Source organism: Hakea prostrata, chromosome 2, assembly GCF_041222555.1.
Source record: "Hakea prostrata isolate BN-2017 chromosome 2, UWA_Hpros_2, whole genome shotgun sequence".
Classification (NCBI taxonomy): domain Eukaryota; kingdom Viridiplantae; phylum Streptophyta; class Magnoliopsida; order Proteales; family Proteaceae; genus Hakea; species Hakea prostrata.
This window is the reverse complement of record NC_142601.1, coordinates 4,052,695-4,066,972: the sequence shown is the minus strand read 5'-3', so window position 1 is coordinate 4,066,972 and position 14,278 is coordinate 4,052,695. Positions and strand designations below refer to the sequence as shown.

General features: G+C 37.9%; 1 protein-coding gene across 1 annotated transcript; it reads right to left on the bottom strand.

Annotated features, from left to right (window-relative positions):
* Window positions 1-9,016: 9,016 nt before the first annotated feature.
* On the bottom strand, window positions 9,017-11,787 carry LOC149023348 (uncharacterized). The gene is made up of 3 exons (XM_089142779.1): window positions 10,745-11,787; window positions 9,896-10,429; window positions 9,017-9,790 (listed from the first exon to the last, which is right to left on the bottom strand). The coding sequence occupies exons 1-3, from the start codon at window positions 11,621-11,623 to the stop codon at window positions 9,689-9,691; spliced, it is 1,515 nt and encodes a 504-aa protein (XP_088998905.1). The 5' UTR covers window positions 11,624-11,787; the 3' UTR covers window positions 9,017-9,688.
* Between the last annotated feature and the right edge of the window lie 2,491 nt (window positions 11,788-14,278).

Here is a 14,278-nt window from a genome sequence, read left to right as displayed (position 1 = left end):
AGGCTCCGTTTGGTTGTAAACTAAACTAAAAGAGGGGAAGTGAATTTTTTTTTGTGAAATAGAATTTTATTAACTAAAGGAAAAACCCCTATTACAACCTAGAGCTAACTGATCACAGGGAAAGTAAAATTTGCTATCATTGTCATGCCAAATTGTGAAGAGCTTGGTCAGAGCAGGCGACAACACATTTGGTCAATTGGCTTATTAATCGAGGACTTGGGGGCTCCACCTCGGGCTCACAAGGGTGTCAATTCGATACAATACAGTATCTAGTTGAATTTCAAACCCTCAAACAAAAAATGTATCGTACTAAATTTATACGGTACGATTTGAAAACAGTATTTTTAAAAACATTTTGGTATAATTTAAGTATAAATTTCAAACACTCATACAAAAAACGTACCATACTGGATTTATACGGTACGATTTGAAAACAATAGCGATTTAGTACAATTTCAGTATAAAATCAATACGATAAAAATGGTACGGTTTGGTATATAGTATGGTATAATTTTGGTATTAAAAACTCATTATTCTTATAATCCTTACTTGCAACCCAAGAGTGTTTATGATATTGGTTGTGTGATATAGTCTTTTACTTCATATTTTAACTGTTCAGATTTACAATATATGAAGAAGAAGAATATTATATTTATATTCTTCATACAATAAACTTTTAATATGAGCTTTCTTAATTTGAAGTCTTTTTTTTCTCACTCTCTTAACAATTGAGCCCAACCGAGAGGTAATGTCAATATAGAATGAACCTTAAATTGCGCTTATTCCAAAAGTAATGTCAAGAGAGTGTACTTCGAAGATGGTTCAAATTTTCCGTGTAAGTAACTCTCTTATTGTTTGCTACAAAAATTCGTCCATCAATGGAGCCAGGTTGAGAAGTTAATAAGCCCAAGATCCCCATGTGCCTGTTTAAATTCTTATTTCCTGTTCAGATTATATCACGTCCTTCCAAAAATATTTCCTTGTTAAATTGAGAATGAAAAAATAACAAAATTGAAATGCTATGTTCAAAGGTGAAGAATAATAGTTTTTTTATTATGTAGAAGAAGAAGAGAAGAAGATCTCACAACTATTCATCAATAATGGCGTTATAAAAACTCTCACCTAAAACCTTAATTGAAAATTCGAAATCTTTCAATAACGTGATAGGTGAACGTAAGATACATATACATAAATTCCAATTGAGTAAATGGGTCAACCCATCGGGTCGTACAGTACCCCAAGCCCTCCCCTTCCACCACAAATCTCCATAAAAATGGGTCATTTGGTTGCTCAACAAATTATATCAATGCAGATTCATCTCCTAAATCAGGTACAAGAATTCAGGTCAAAATATAACGCATATGGTGACTGGATCAAGTATTATTTCTATAGATCTGATTGGTAGGTTTCATCATCTTTAAATAGAAAAAAGTAAGAGTTCCACTAAAATTTAAATTCCAATATGACTTCCTCTCTCCGCTAGTTTCCTTATAGAATTGAGAGACAACAACACTCGCGCCTCTCCTCCTCACCTCTCCCTCTAGTCTTTTGTTCATAATTTCCACTATCATCTGTGTCAAAAGCAGCGGGAAAGCACCGATCGATGATGATTGGGACTTGCAGGGACCCTAGCACGGAAGATAGATGATAATGAAAAGCGCAACAAATCTCCGAACGAACCAAAATCCAAGAAGCAACAAGAAAAAGAGATGGGACCCCCGGACCCGAGGGAGGAAGCCCTCAGCCGCCCGCTTGTTCTAGCCTCAGCTCCGCCGTCTTGAATAATTTGGATAGATTTCAAGAACCCCAGCACGCTAGTGAGCAACTGAGGCATTTTGTTCTTGTTTATCTTTCAGACTAAATTCAGAATTCAGAAGAAAGAAACTTAGATTCAACTTCTTAACCCAAAGAACCAAATAGAAGATTTTACGACGTCTTGTATCCTTGGTTTTGCATTTCTCTTGAATCTGCTATCCTTCTTCACTATTTTTCTTTTTTCAAATGAAAAACATGGGTATTGTGCCTCGTCATGCCATTCAGATTCTCTCATCTTTCTCCAAATAGAAATTTATGATCAAGTTTTATAAATATAGATTTTCTCATCTTTCTCAATAGTGATTCTGAGGAGCAAGGTTTAAAGTATCGGTATCGCGAGTATTGTATTGGTCTGGTGATTTTAAGATCGTCCTGTATCGAGTATTGTATCGCTCTAGCTAATGTATTTTAGTGTAATTCAGTGAAGAGACGTATCGAGATGTATCATATCGGTTGGGTCAAATATGGATACGTATCGACTAGTATCGTACATATCGGTTAGTATCATATGGTATAGTGGGATACTTTAAACCTTGCTGAGGAGTAAAATCATGAGAGAGTATACTGCGAAGATGGCTCAAATTTTATGTGCAAGTAACTCTCTAATTGTTTGGTACAAAAATTAGTCTATCAATGGAGTCAAAGTTGAGAAGCTAATAAGCCCAAGATCCCCATGTGCCTGTTTATATGCTTATTCCCTGTTCAGATTGTATCACTTCCTTCCAAAACTATTGGCTTATCAAAATGATTGGGTATTTAAATCGAGAATAAAAACATACAGAGATTTAATGTGGTTCACACACCGATGGACGTGGTATGTTACTAAAGGATAAGTCTCCGCATTCAAATTCAAATCCACCGTAACTAACTTTAAACTTGATTGATCTTATCTCCAACCGATCAAGAAAAGTTTGAGTTATAGCTAAAGTATCAACAAGTTGTAGAGTTTGATTGTAAACAAATTGTAATTCAAATTCAAATAATATTAATATACATCTCCCACTCACTAATCAGAGTGTGGAAGAATTCTCTTTCAAACAAAACCAAGGGTGAAGATAAATGATTTTTCATGTAGAAAAATAACAAAAGAAGATCTCACAACTAATCACTTAAGATGGTGTTACAAGAACTCTCACCCAAAACCCTAATCGAAAATTACAAATCTCTCACTAATGTAGTAGGCAAACATAAAATACATCTATATATTTCAATTGGGTAAACAGGTCAACCCATCGGGTCACAATGTACCCCAAGTCCTCCCCTTCCACCACAAAGCTCCACAAAATTCGATCATTTGGGTCGCTCACTAAAATATATCGATGCGGATCCATCTTCCAACCAGGTACAAGATGCGGGTCCATCTTCCAACCAGGTACAAGAATCGGTTCGAAACATAACACACATGGTGACTGGATCGAAGTATTATTTCAATATATCAGATTAATGGTGATGCCAATGAACAACAGTTAAAGAGAATCTTCCAACGACGCTGTCTTCTTCTAAATCCAATGTTTTTGCTTCTCAGGAATTGAACGGTGGCTCAACAATATAGTGATTATGTAAGAGTTCCGTTTGTTTTTATGAGAAGATAGTTTGAATAATTTTTGAATAATTTTTCTGGTTTACTTTTGTGTGCAACTCTATGAGTTCTTGTTACTCCAATTAGTCTTCTAATTTTAGATTAGATGAAGTGTATACGACCAATACACCAATATTTGAAGTCATAGTCTGAAATTTTTTAATTCCTCTATAAAGTTTCTAGCATCCTTGCGGAGGGAGAAAGGCAGATTGGCTTTCAACCAGCAGAGCATAGAACCACTAATCGTAGAGTAATGACCAGCAAGCATCATGCTAAACGGAAATACGTAACAAACACCAACTTGAGTAAATTTTGTTGCTTTAAAATAATTGATTGGAATCGAACCTTTTATTTTAGAAACGGATTAAACAAAGGAGAGACAAGCCGGGATGAGGAAGCCACAACCAACGGGGAAAAGCCAACTAACGGCCAAGGCCAAGACCTGGCTTAAGATTAAGAAATGAGCCACAGAGTTGGCTTCCCTTGGAATAAAAGGAAAAACATTGGACACGAGGCACAGAAAGCCAAATCAAAGAGACAACACGGGTGCACGGGAGAGGGGAGTAGAACCCACCCAAGGAAGACCACGAACCAACGAATAGCCGAATTACCAAGACCAACGAAGAACACCGCGCCCCATGAATTGCACAAAAAAAGCAGAGGACAAACGATACAACGACGCTCTAAAACACCGCGACGAACACGAACAAACCGACCCCACCACCGAGCGCACCTAAGAAACAGGGCAGGGAAAACACCAAAGAGCCAAGCAACGATGACAAGGGCAAAGCGGGAGAGATAAACCGACGAGGCGAACACCCTAAGAAGTGTTGATTCAACATAGAACAATACTTGGGAAATCTCATCAATTTCTAATAGAGGACCCAACCAAAATTAGAGCCTTCATAAAAAAAAAAATAAAGAGCACAACTAAATCGGGCTGGGTCAGGATTTTGATAACCGAGGCCCATCTTAGGGTCCAAGCCAAACCATACCTCTGGTTTTTCCATTATTTTTTTTTTTCCGGTAATCTTTTAGGGCTTGTTTGGTTACATGAATTTATAAATTTGAAATGAAATGGAATTTCAAATCTATGGATCCGTGGTTCGATAAATTAACTGTTTGATTAGCCTCAAATCTATTAAAGTTTATAGAGTTCCGTTGGGTTATTCCTACGTGAATCTACAAATTTCTTCAATTTTATACTTATAATCTACGAAATCTATGGATTTCACCCAATATACAAGAATGACTTAATTCACGTTTTTAGGCAAAAATAAAGACCAAGATGTTCATTAGACAAGTCAAAGGATTAGTGCTCGGGAACGTGTGCTCAAACATCCCAAACACCAGTTCACATAGATTGATACTTCACCCAGGCTGATCACTTTTAGGCTCGAGCCCACAAAGGTGCTCATGTACATTTGCCTTGGGCAACATACCTGTCAAATCCCAACTTAGGGGATGTATATGTAATTTGCTTCTATCAATAAAACTTTTAGGTTTCGCGCCAAAATGAGATTGACCTTTGAGCTTGCAAGGCAAGCCCAGGAATCCGGATCATTTCGATCCGTTGGGGCTCCGACAGTTTTACAACCACAAAACATAATGAGCCCCACTTGTTTTAACAATATTTGTTTCAAAATTTTTTTTGTTGTTTTTACCTGTGGGCCCCACTGTGTTTTGTGTTTTTAAAGCCGTATGCGAGAGGGCAAGGGGGGGGGGGGGGGGGGGGGCCGCCCCGCCGCGGGGGGGGGGCGGCCCCCCCCCCGCCCCCCCCCCCCCCCCCCAAAAACCCCACAGAGTGCTCTCGGACGGGGAGATGATCCGGAGGAAGAGGGGCATAGAGCTTTAGTATTGTGCAATTAATGCAATCTCGACCACTCATTCGATCGTGGCCTATACGCAGTGCTCAAGTCGTTGTACCCCATTGAGGGAGTGTAACAAGGGAACAGACGATTAGACTTCAAAGCACGTGCTTTCGCGCCACAACGAACATAACCGCTAACGAACTCAGCTGGCGCTCTGCACTGAGATTCCAAATCTTTTCCCTCTTTGAATGGCGAAGCATCGCAGAACATCTCATCGCCTTCGTCTCTGCCTCTTCCTTCTCTTCAATTCTCTCTTCTGCTCTGATCTTCTTGTTCAGAATTTTCCACTATTTTCTATTCTTTCTTGTCGAAAAATCATTTTCATGGAAAGCCAAACGGATTCTGATAATGAAAAGCGTCAACAAATATCTGAATCTGAACCAAAATCCAATGATAGCAGCAAGAAAAAGAGCAGGCGTCACGGGACCTGCTGTGACCTGATTTGGATTTGCGATATGCTCCTGGCTCAGTTCTTGCTTTCTGGCCTCTGGCTCATCTCGTTCTTGAGAAGTTTGGGTAGATTTCAAGAACCCTTCTCTCGCAATTCGCTAGTGTAGCATTACTTGAGGCATTTTTGTTCTTGTTTATCTTTCAGACTAAATTATGAAAAAAAGAAACTTGGATTCAACTTCTTAACCCAAGGAACCGAATAGAAGATTTTACTTCTTGTATCCTGGTTTTGCATTTCTCTTGAATCTTCTATCCTTCTTCACTATTTTTTCTTCTTTTTTTCAAATGAAAAACATAGGTATTTTGCCTCCCCATTCAGATTCTCTCATCTTCCTCCAAGTAGAAATTTATGAGTTCATTTACTTCAGTAATGTGGTGAATCATGTAGGTTCTGCTTTGAAGAATCTACTAAGGTGGGTGTTTCAGAAAAAGAAAGGCAGCAGTGATCCTGAGTAAGTAAAATCATGTGAGAGTTTCTTCTGTTTGTATGAGAAGATTGTTCGTCACAGATTGAGAAGCTAATAAGCCCAAGAGGTCCCCATGTCCCTGTTTAAACTTTGTTTTCCTCTCTGAAAAGAAATCTTTGATAAATGAAAATCATTGGTGATTCTTATTCCCTGTTTAGGTTCTAATATTTCCTTCTTAGGCTTATTGGGTATTCCTTGGTTTTCTGCAGTAAAGATATGGTGGCTATGCATGGAAGTAGTGTTTCTGTATCTCAGATTCATGGTGATGTTGATGGACAACAGTCAGGATAATCTTCCAACCATGTTGTCTCCTTCTAAATATAACCAATGGTTTGGCTCCTCAAGAATTGAACAGTGGTTCAGCAATATGGTGATCATTTGAGAATTCCTTTTGTTTTTTTATGAGAAAATAGTCTGAACGAATTTCTGGTTCACTTATATGCAATTCTATGAGTGCTTGTTAGTCCAATTAATCTCCTAGTTTTTGGATTACCAGAAACAGTACAGAGAGGAAAGAAATAGCATAGATTAGCTGAAGCTTATACAACCATACACCAACATTTGAAGCCAGAGTCTGAATTTTGTAATTCCTATATAATGTTTCTAGCATCCTTGCTGAGGGAGAAAGGCAGATTGGTCTGCAACCAGCATGAATTTATTGTTTTGTTTTGAACTGTTATCTGTGCCTTGAATTCCTGTACTGCTTAGAAGTCTATAAAACTCTTGACATTGTATGATTAATCGCTCTAATCATAACAGTCCACTCACTCACCTTCCTCTAGCATACATAGCATACATCTTCTATTTATTAGGGTATCTTTCAATTCTAGACCGGGGCTTGGAGAGCGAAAGCTGGGAAGAGACGAATTGAAATTTTGAAATCAAATATCACTTTTAAAAAATGCAAAACGTTCTGAAACATCTTTGGTTACTTATAGTTAATAGAGCTCCGCCACAAAAAGCTTGAAGCTTACAATTGAGGCGTTGGAAGGATCGCCCACCTGCCCAACATTGGATGAATGGAGTCTTCCTCATTCCTTCTCCGTTTCTCTTTTAGATAAATGGAGTGAATTGGGAGGGTTTTTGTAAATTTGAAAAGAATTAGAAAAAGTTTCATAAGATAATTTTTTTTTTCCCCCCCTCACTTCCATGGGTAAAAAAATGATAATTTAAAAGTCAGAGTTTACAGAAAACTAACTTCAGGTTTTTTTAAAATATTTCAAATTTTGACCTTTAAAGTGGACAACCTAATCTATCAAAAAATAATAATAATAATAATAATAATAAGACAACCTAAGAGTTTGACCGAATCATGATCTTGAACCAACTCCGTAAATCCGGTTTGAATGAAATCCTTACAATCTAACGGAAAAATCATGCCTCTGTATCGTCTTCCTCTCGGTTCCCATCGACAATGGCTCTTCGAGCTCAATAACCATTGAAGGTTTTAATAGCTACTAGTTGTCCAAGCAGGCACTCCAATCTATCTCTGCCTCAATTTTCTCTTCCCATTCTTAACTTATACCTTCAATCCAACAGTTTTCAGTGGGTATTTTTTTTGGGATTTTTAGGATAATTTGAATCATTATAAGAAACCTGCAATCTAAAGATAGGAAAAGAGGGCAAAAATAAAGAGAAGAACACAAAACCTTAACATGGCCAACAAGACAAATCTCCATAGAAAACCTCCGGAAATGCTGGTCTGAATGAGCGTTAGAAATCCAGATCATAAGAACAAAAAGTCAATAAACTCAAAAATTAGTTCTCATCTCAATCTCTCTCCTCCGGATCCCAATCACTTGAAGACGAACTTGTAAACTTTTGCAATTCCTTACCATTAAGAATCGATTCCAAGAAGACAAAAACCCCAGAAGAAATTATCCCTATTCTGAGAAGTTTGACTGTTCCCTTCCGGCGGAATTTGCAAAAGCCTTTTTCTTAACAAACCCTGGTTACAAAAACCCTTTCTTCTTTCCCCCTGACGATCCTGCGAGGAATAGTGAAAATGACGAAGAACCCTGATAGCAAAAGCTTTAATAATTTGGCTTGAAGCTGTCATGGATTTCTTTGGTTCGTCTTGGTTTTGTTCAAATTAGATGAATAGATGGGTACTTCAGTAACCCACATTTAATGTTGCCATATGGCACAATCCCAATGATCCTCTTTTTCTTTCCCACAAGATTCGAATTCGAATTGTTAATGAACTTAACTGCAACTCTGAAGTTCCCAGTTTTCTGTCTTAAATCCGCCCATTTCTCTATTTCTTCCTCTTGTCTACACTGCTCTTCTGCTTCTTCTTTGCTCTTTTGTCCAAATCTTTCCATCCTTTTGATTCATTCTTGTTGAACAATCATGCCCAGAGAAAGCTCAACGCGTGCTCCTTCTGACCAATCCTGCATCAATGTCTCAACGCGTATACAGAGACACTCTGCTTCTTTCCAGAAGACTGATGATAAAGAGAAGTGTCATCCAAAGTCTAGCCCAAGATCCATTGATACCAAGAAGGAGAGAGCACTTGAATTGGTTTGTCGTTTCGGGAAAGGGATCCACGTGATTCCCTTGGTTGTGTTCATTTGCTGGTTCATCCTCTGGTGGTTCTCTCATCCACGTAAATCTCAAGAAGATTCTCAGCAACCCACTTTCCCTAGTTCATTTGTGTGGTGGTACTTTGTGGTTTTCTTTCTTTTTCGTCCTCATTTAAATGCAGATTCTTGTTAAGAAGAAAGAGGTTAATAACGGTTTCGCCTCTGTAAAGGTTTTGAATGTTTTCAGTTTTGAACAACAGTTGAGGGTCTATTCACTCTCTCTCTCTCTCTCTCTCCTGTTAACTGGTTCACATGTTCATTTCGATTCTTTCTGATTAAGAGGAAATGTTTCTGCATCTCGTTCCTCTTTTTGCATCTTTTTCTTGATTCAAAAAGTTAACAAAGAAGAGTCAAAATGTATTCAGGAACCAAAAAAAAAATTTCCCAGACACCCCCCCTTAAAACCCCCCAAAAAAACCTTACTGAATTTCATGGATGTTTCTTTGTTGAATGCAGTAAATGTGGTGAAAACTGATGAAGGCATTGTTGTTGTACATGGATTCATGCGGCTACCATTGGAGAACAACACTGAGGACAATCTACCAACCATGTTGTCTCCCACTCCATCTGATCGCTTGGCTCCTCAGGAACTGAACAGCAGTAGTGAGCCCCCACAACCTCAAAAGTAAAACATGTAAAAGGTTCTTTTGTTTGTATGAGAAGATAGTCTTCATCTTTTGTTTCAGTTTTGTACAAATTAGTTTCCTAGGTTTAGATCTCAAGAAAAGATTACATAAAGAAAGAAAATGCAGAAACTGTATCAAGTGTACTCAACTCAACACCAAAATTTATTGTCACAATTTGAAGTAGGTGATTCTCTGTGTGAAGTTTGTTGCATCCTTGCTGAGAATGTCCATTCAATCTGAGTTGCCCTTCCCTTGATCACGAAGAAATGAAACAAAACTAGAACAACACCCACTGTTATAAATCCAAAATCTCTCCATCTTGACAGTTTCCCACAGATATATGCAGGGTTGATCCATTACTTGATGGCAAAACTCTACAGCAATCCCTCCTTGCAGACTGCAAAAAAAAAGAATTTAGTTGTTGTAGTAGAAATTATGTATATGATCCCTGACATTGTTGTTCATAATTAAACATAAACTTATAATCAGCTCAAAATCTTGCCTTCTGCCACCGGTGAGGGTCTGGTCTCTTCATGACAATGATGGTATCAATTACTCCGGGTGAATTCTTTTTCTGATGGCAGTAAGGTTCTTGAGCTCTACGGGAATAGACACCCAACGTCTGCTTCTTAACACGGTCAAATCGAGTGGTGTTCATGTAGAAAATATGAGGCATTTCACATCGATACTTAGACACAGGCCTAGTGTTGAATGGGTTGCCATCAGCTTTCTTGTACCAGTTAGTGAATGTCCTTGTGGGCATCTCCAGTTCTCTGGGAGAAATAATTCCCCTTAAGATTTGAACCACATAGCCCCATGAGACAGTTACTGACCAGTTTCTGTGCTTGTCATAGCAGATGGATTGTTGCACGACACTGGCAGAGTCAGCTCTGATTGAATTGAAAAGGTGTTCGATCGATCTTTCTCTGTTCATGCCTGGAAATATTGGATCCACAACATCTAGGTGGTGCAAAGATACTAGTGGAGTTACAGGATGTGCAGCTAATAAGCCCAAGAGGTCTCCATGTAGATCATACTGCATAGACAAACATATCAAGTGGAATTTCAGATCAGTATGTACAAGTAATGCCACCATTTCATTTAAATCAAACACTATATAGGCATGAAGTGAAACCTAGAATGAGCAGTTTTGATGACCCACACAGCAAATTGAACTAAAATCCATTCCTGATACAGGATTGTTTCTGAAAGTTAGGAAACTATTAGTTGTCTCATGAGAGAGTCCAATTAACTGTAGAACTTGTTTATAAATACTAGTTTTGAAGCAACGATCTGGGTATTCCAAAGCTAGATACTCAGTTGTAATGCTTTAAGCAACCTGTTTGTTTACCTGATGGAATCCAGCTTCTTTAGTGAGGGGCACACCCATTTCGGCCATACAGGCTTGTATGCGGTCGTCACTGCCATAGAGATTAGGATACCGGTGGATACACTGGTCCTGCATTTTCTCTAGAGCCTTTGCGAGGGGATAGCTGATGGCGAACCCACCTCCTCCATAGGCCATGGCATAGGAAAAAACTATGTTCTGAATGTGGCTCTCTGAGTTGCTCCCCACATAATAGAACTGGCTGTGGTCATACTTGGATAGAACCCTCACCAGATTATCCACCACAAACACTGTATCATCGTCGCCCATTATAAACCACCTCACATCCTTCAGATCAAGCCTCACCAGTTCTGAAACCACCCTTGATATCCTTAATGCCGATCGGCTTCCTTTCCTGTTGGTGTAAGGGAACTGGGAGGTGTTTCCAGAGATCCGAATCTCAGGTAGTCCTTCATTGGCTCTTCTCGTCACTGGCTTGTCCAGCCACGCCACACCTCTTGTCTCTCCGGGCCTCCACCATTGTTTGATGTATTGCTTTCTCCATTCCCATGTTCTTGATGAAGCTGCAATGCCGAAGACAATGTGTTTGAGCTCTGTATCAAATTGACAGGGCTTTGTTTCTGTTGAAGGTGTTGTAGAGGAATTATAACTAGAATTAGAACTAGAATTAGAAATGTGAGTGAAATGAGAAGAGGAGAGATGGGCAGTTTGGCAATTCAAGTCTCTGTTCTCCTTGGTTATTAGGAGATCAGAAGAATAGAGGATGCAGAGTACGAAAAAGATGACAAGCAAACAGGTGATGAGGTTTCTTAATCTAATCCCAAAACCTGATGATGACCATAACGAGCTTGGTTGTTGTTGGGTTGCAAACCTGATACCCATGTGTCAGATCGATTCTCTTCTTAACAAGAAATGCTGCCCATCAGACAGAAAACCGTGGAGATTCAGAAAGAAAGACGGATCAGAGGATTGATGAATCCTTACTTGTGGGGGAGTTTCTGGATCTGAAGTAACCCATCCATTAGTTTGTGGTAGTGTTCACGAGATGCTTTGGTTGGATTTATTGCATTTTAATGGTTTTTTCCCCTTAAAAATCTTCTGGGTTGCTGACTTGCTCCACAACAACCATACTAAACTGTTGCATGAGGTTGACACAAAACCAAAACCAAAACCCATAAGCCCATTTCCTTGGTTGGGTTTGTTGGCATTTTTTTTGGGTAAACAACAATCTTATTAAAAGTGGGCGGGAGGTGGGGGTGAACATAATGCCATCAACCACTCAGCGAAAATCGGCCATTTTTTCGGATCTGAAACCGAAAGGGCTTTCCTGACTAAGAGATCTGCTATTACATTAGAACTCCGAGGAATAAAAGCATGAATACAATGGCGGAAGTTATCCATTAAATAATAGATATCTTGGATCAAGGGTTCCATTGTTATCGGGGTGGGATAGTTCACATTTCATCCTTTCATAAATAAAAAGAAAGAAGCAAAAAAAGTCTTTAAATTGTTTATAGTTTCTCACGTTAATTGAATAGCTCTTTTTCAAGTCAATATATTAGGATCTCACCTTAGGCTCTTTTTGGTATCAATTCTCATTCTCTATTATGCCTATTTAAAATAAATAAGTACAATAATTCATTTTTGGTCAAGAATGAAAAATGGTTTGGTGAATTTTATCGAAAATAAATTATGAAATGGAAAATAAGTTTGGTGTCAAGATAAAAAATTGTTAAAAATGATAGTAAACAAGTGAGAAAAGAAGGATAAAGTATGGTTGTTATAAAAGAATGTGTATTGACTATTTTACCCTCATCTTACTTATAGAACTTTAAGTAAACTTACACAAATGAAGATAATGAAATTCTTATCATAATCCATAATGGACAAAAAGTTCATTATGGATTTTGGAGGTTTTTCTATTATTTTAAATAAAAATAAAATTCAGAATAGATGCCAAACAATTTTAAATAATGAAAATTTCTCATAATTGACAATGATAATTGATACCAAAAAGAGCCTTAATTATATAATTTCAAGGGTGGGACCTGGACATGATTGTGGAGTAGAGAAGGTACCTGAAGAGTAGTATATAATATCATAATCGAGAGAAGCTCATTCCCATTCTTGTGGTAATCTCTACATGCATGCAGGGGCCAATCTAAACACGCCTAAAAACGTTAGAGGAGGAATAGTATAATTATTCTACTATGTTGAAATGGTACACTCTTCAATGGTATTGGAGAACTTTTCTCAAAAATAACATATATGGCAAATGAAACCCAAAAAGTGGAATCTAAATCAGTTCAGTTATATTGGATATTGTATATTGAACTCTCTCTCTCCTTCTCATACAAAAAAATCGAATTTGATTGGTCCAGACTAACCAATCGACACTACTAGATGTACCCTTGCAAGAAGCCAAAATTATTTTAAGAAATTTCGAAACTACCAATAATTGGGTTATGAATGTCAAAGAAAGCAAACCACCAAACCACCATCACTTTCAAGTAAAATAAATAACTAACCCTTGCATGAGTTCAAGTAATGGTCACACTCAAAAACACATCGGCATGAACCCTTGAGAAAAAGGCTGAAGCCCCCCTCCTTTTCAAATTAGGGTTGTCAATCAACCAGTTAATCAAATTTTGGTCAGTGTTGAATCACTCTAGCTATTAAATGGGTGAATCTGAAATCAAACCTAATGCGAAGTCTTGGTTTTGGGTTGTCTAGTTATTCTTTTAACCTAGCGTTCAAATAATCCGATTTAGTAATGTGGATTGAGATTTATTATCCTTGAGGGCGTAAGAGGATTAGACCCATACGAGATTTATTATCCTCGATGGCGTAAGAGGGTTAGTTCCATACAAGATTTGTTATCCTCAATGGCGTAACCATACGGATGTTGTATACACATCTTAAGGTATATATGAATTTTAAAACTCAAAAGAGTGCCCCACCCAATGTATGGGCAAGATATTTAAAAAAAAAAAAAAAAAAACTGAATTTTGATAATATCATTAAAAATTTTCTAATTAATACGAGCAGGAATAGGTGAACCACTACTTGTCTTTGCTTCTTCATTAAGAGGTGCATTAACTATGATAAGATGTTTACCAACCAAATTGATTGAAAAAATTGGGTAGAACAACTCTAAAAATTGAATTGGATTGAATCAATTAAGCAAGCAAGTAAGTTTATTACATGCAGGTGGACAAAGAGGATTCATGCAGCAAGGCCTCTCGGACTAAGGACAAAGCATTGGACATATCCATCTATAATTCATCTTTGCCAAGCACTGTACTCAACAAACCAAATGGATAAACATATGAAAAAGTGATTTTTCTCTGTATTTGCAATCATGTGTTACTTTATATGATAGCAAAGAAATTTTACCTTTTTTAGAAAAACCCAACCAAATCCACTAAACGTTTTACAAGGAATATCAAAGTGGGTTCAGGATTTCAACTTCTCAATATTAAACAATGAACCCATAACCCCACTTCCAAGTCCACTACCCCATGCAAACTGTAGCAT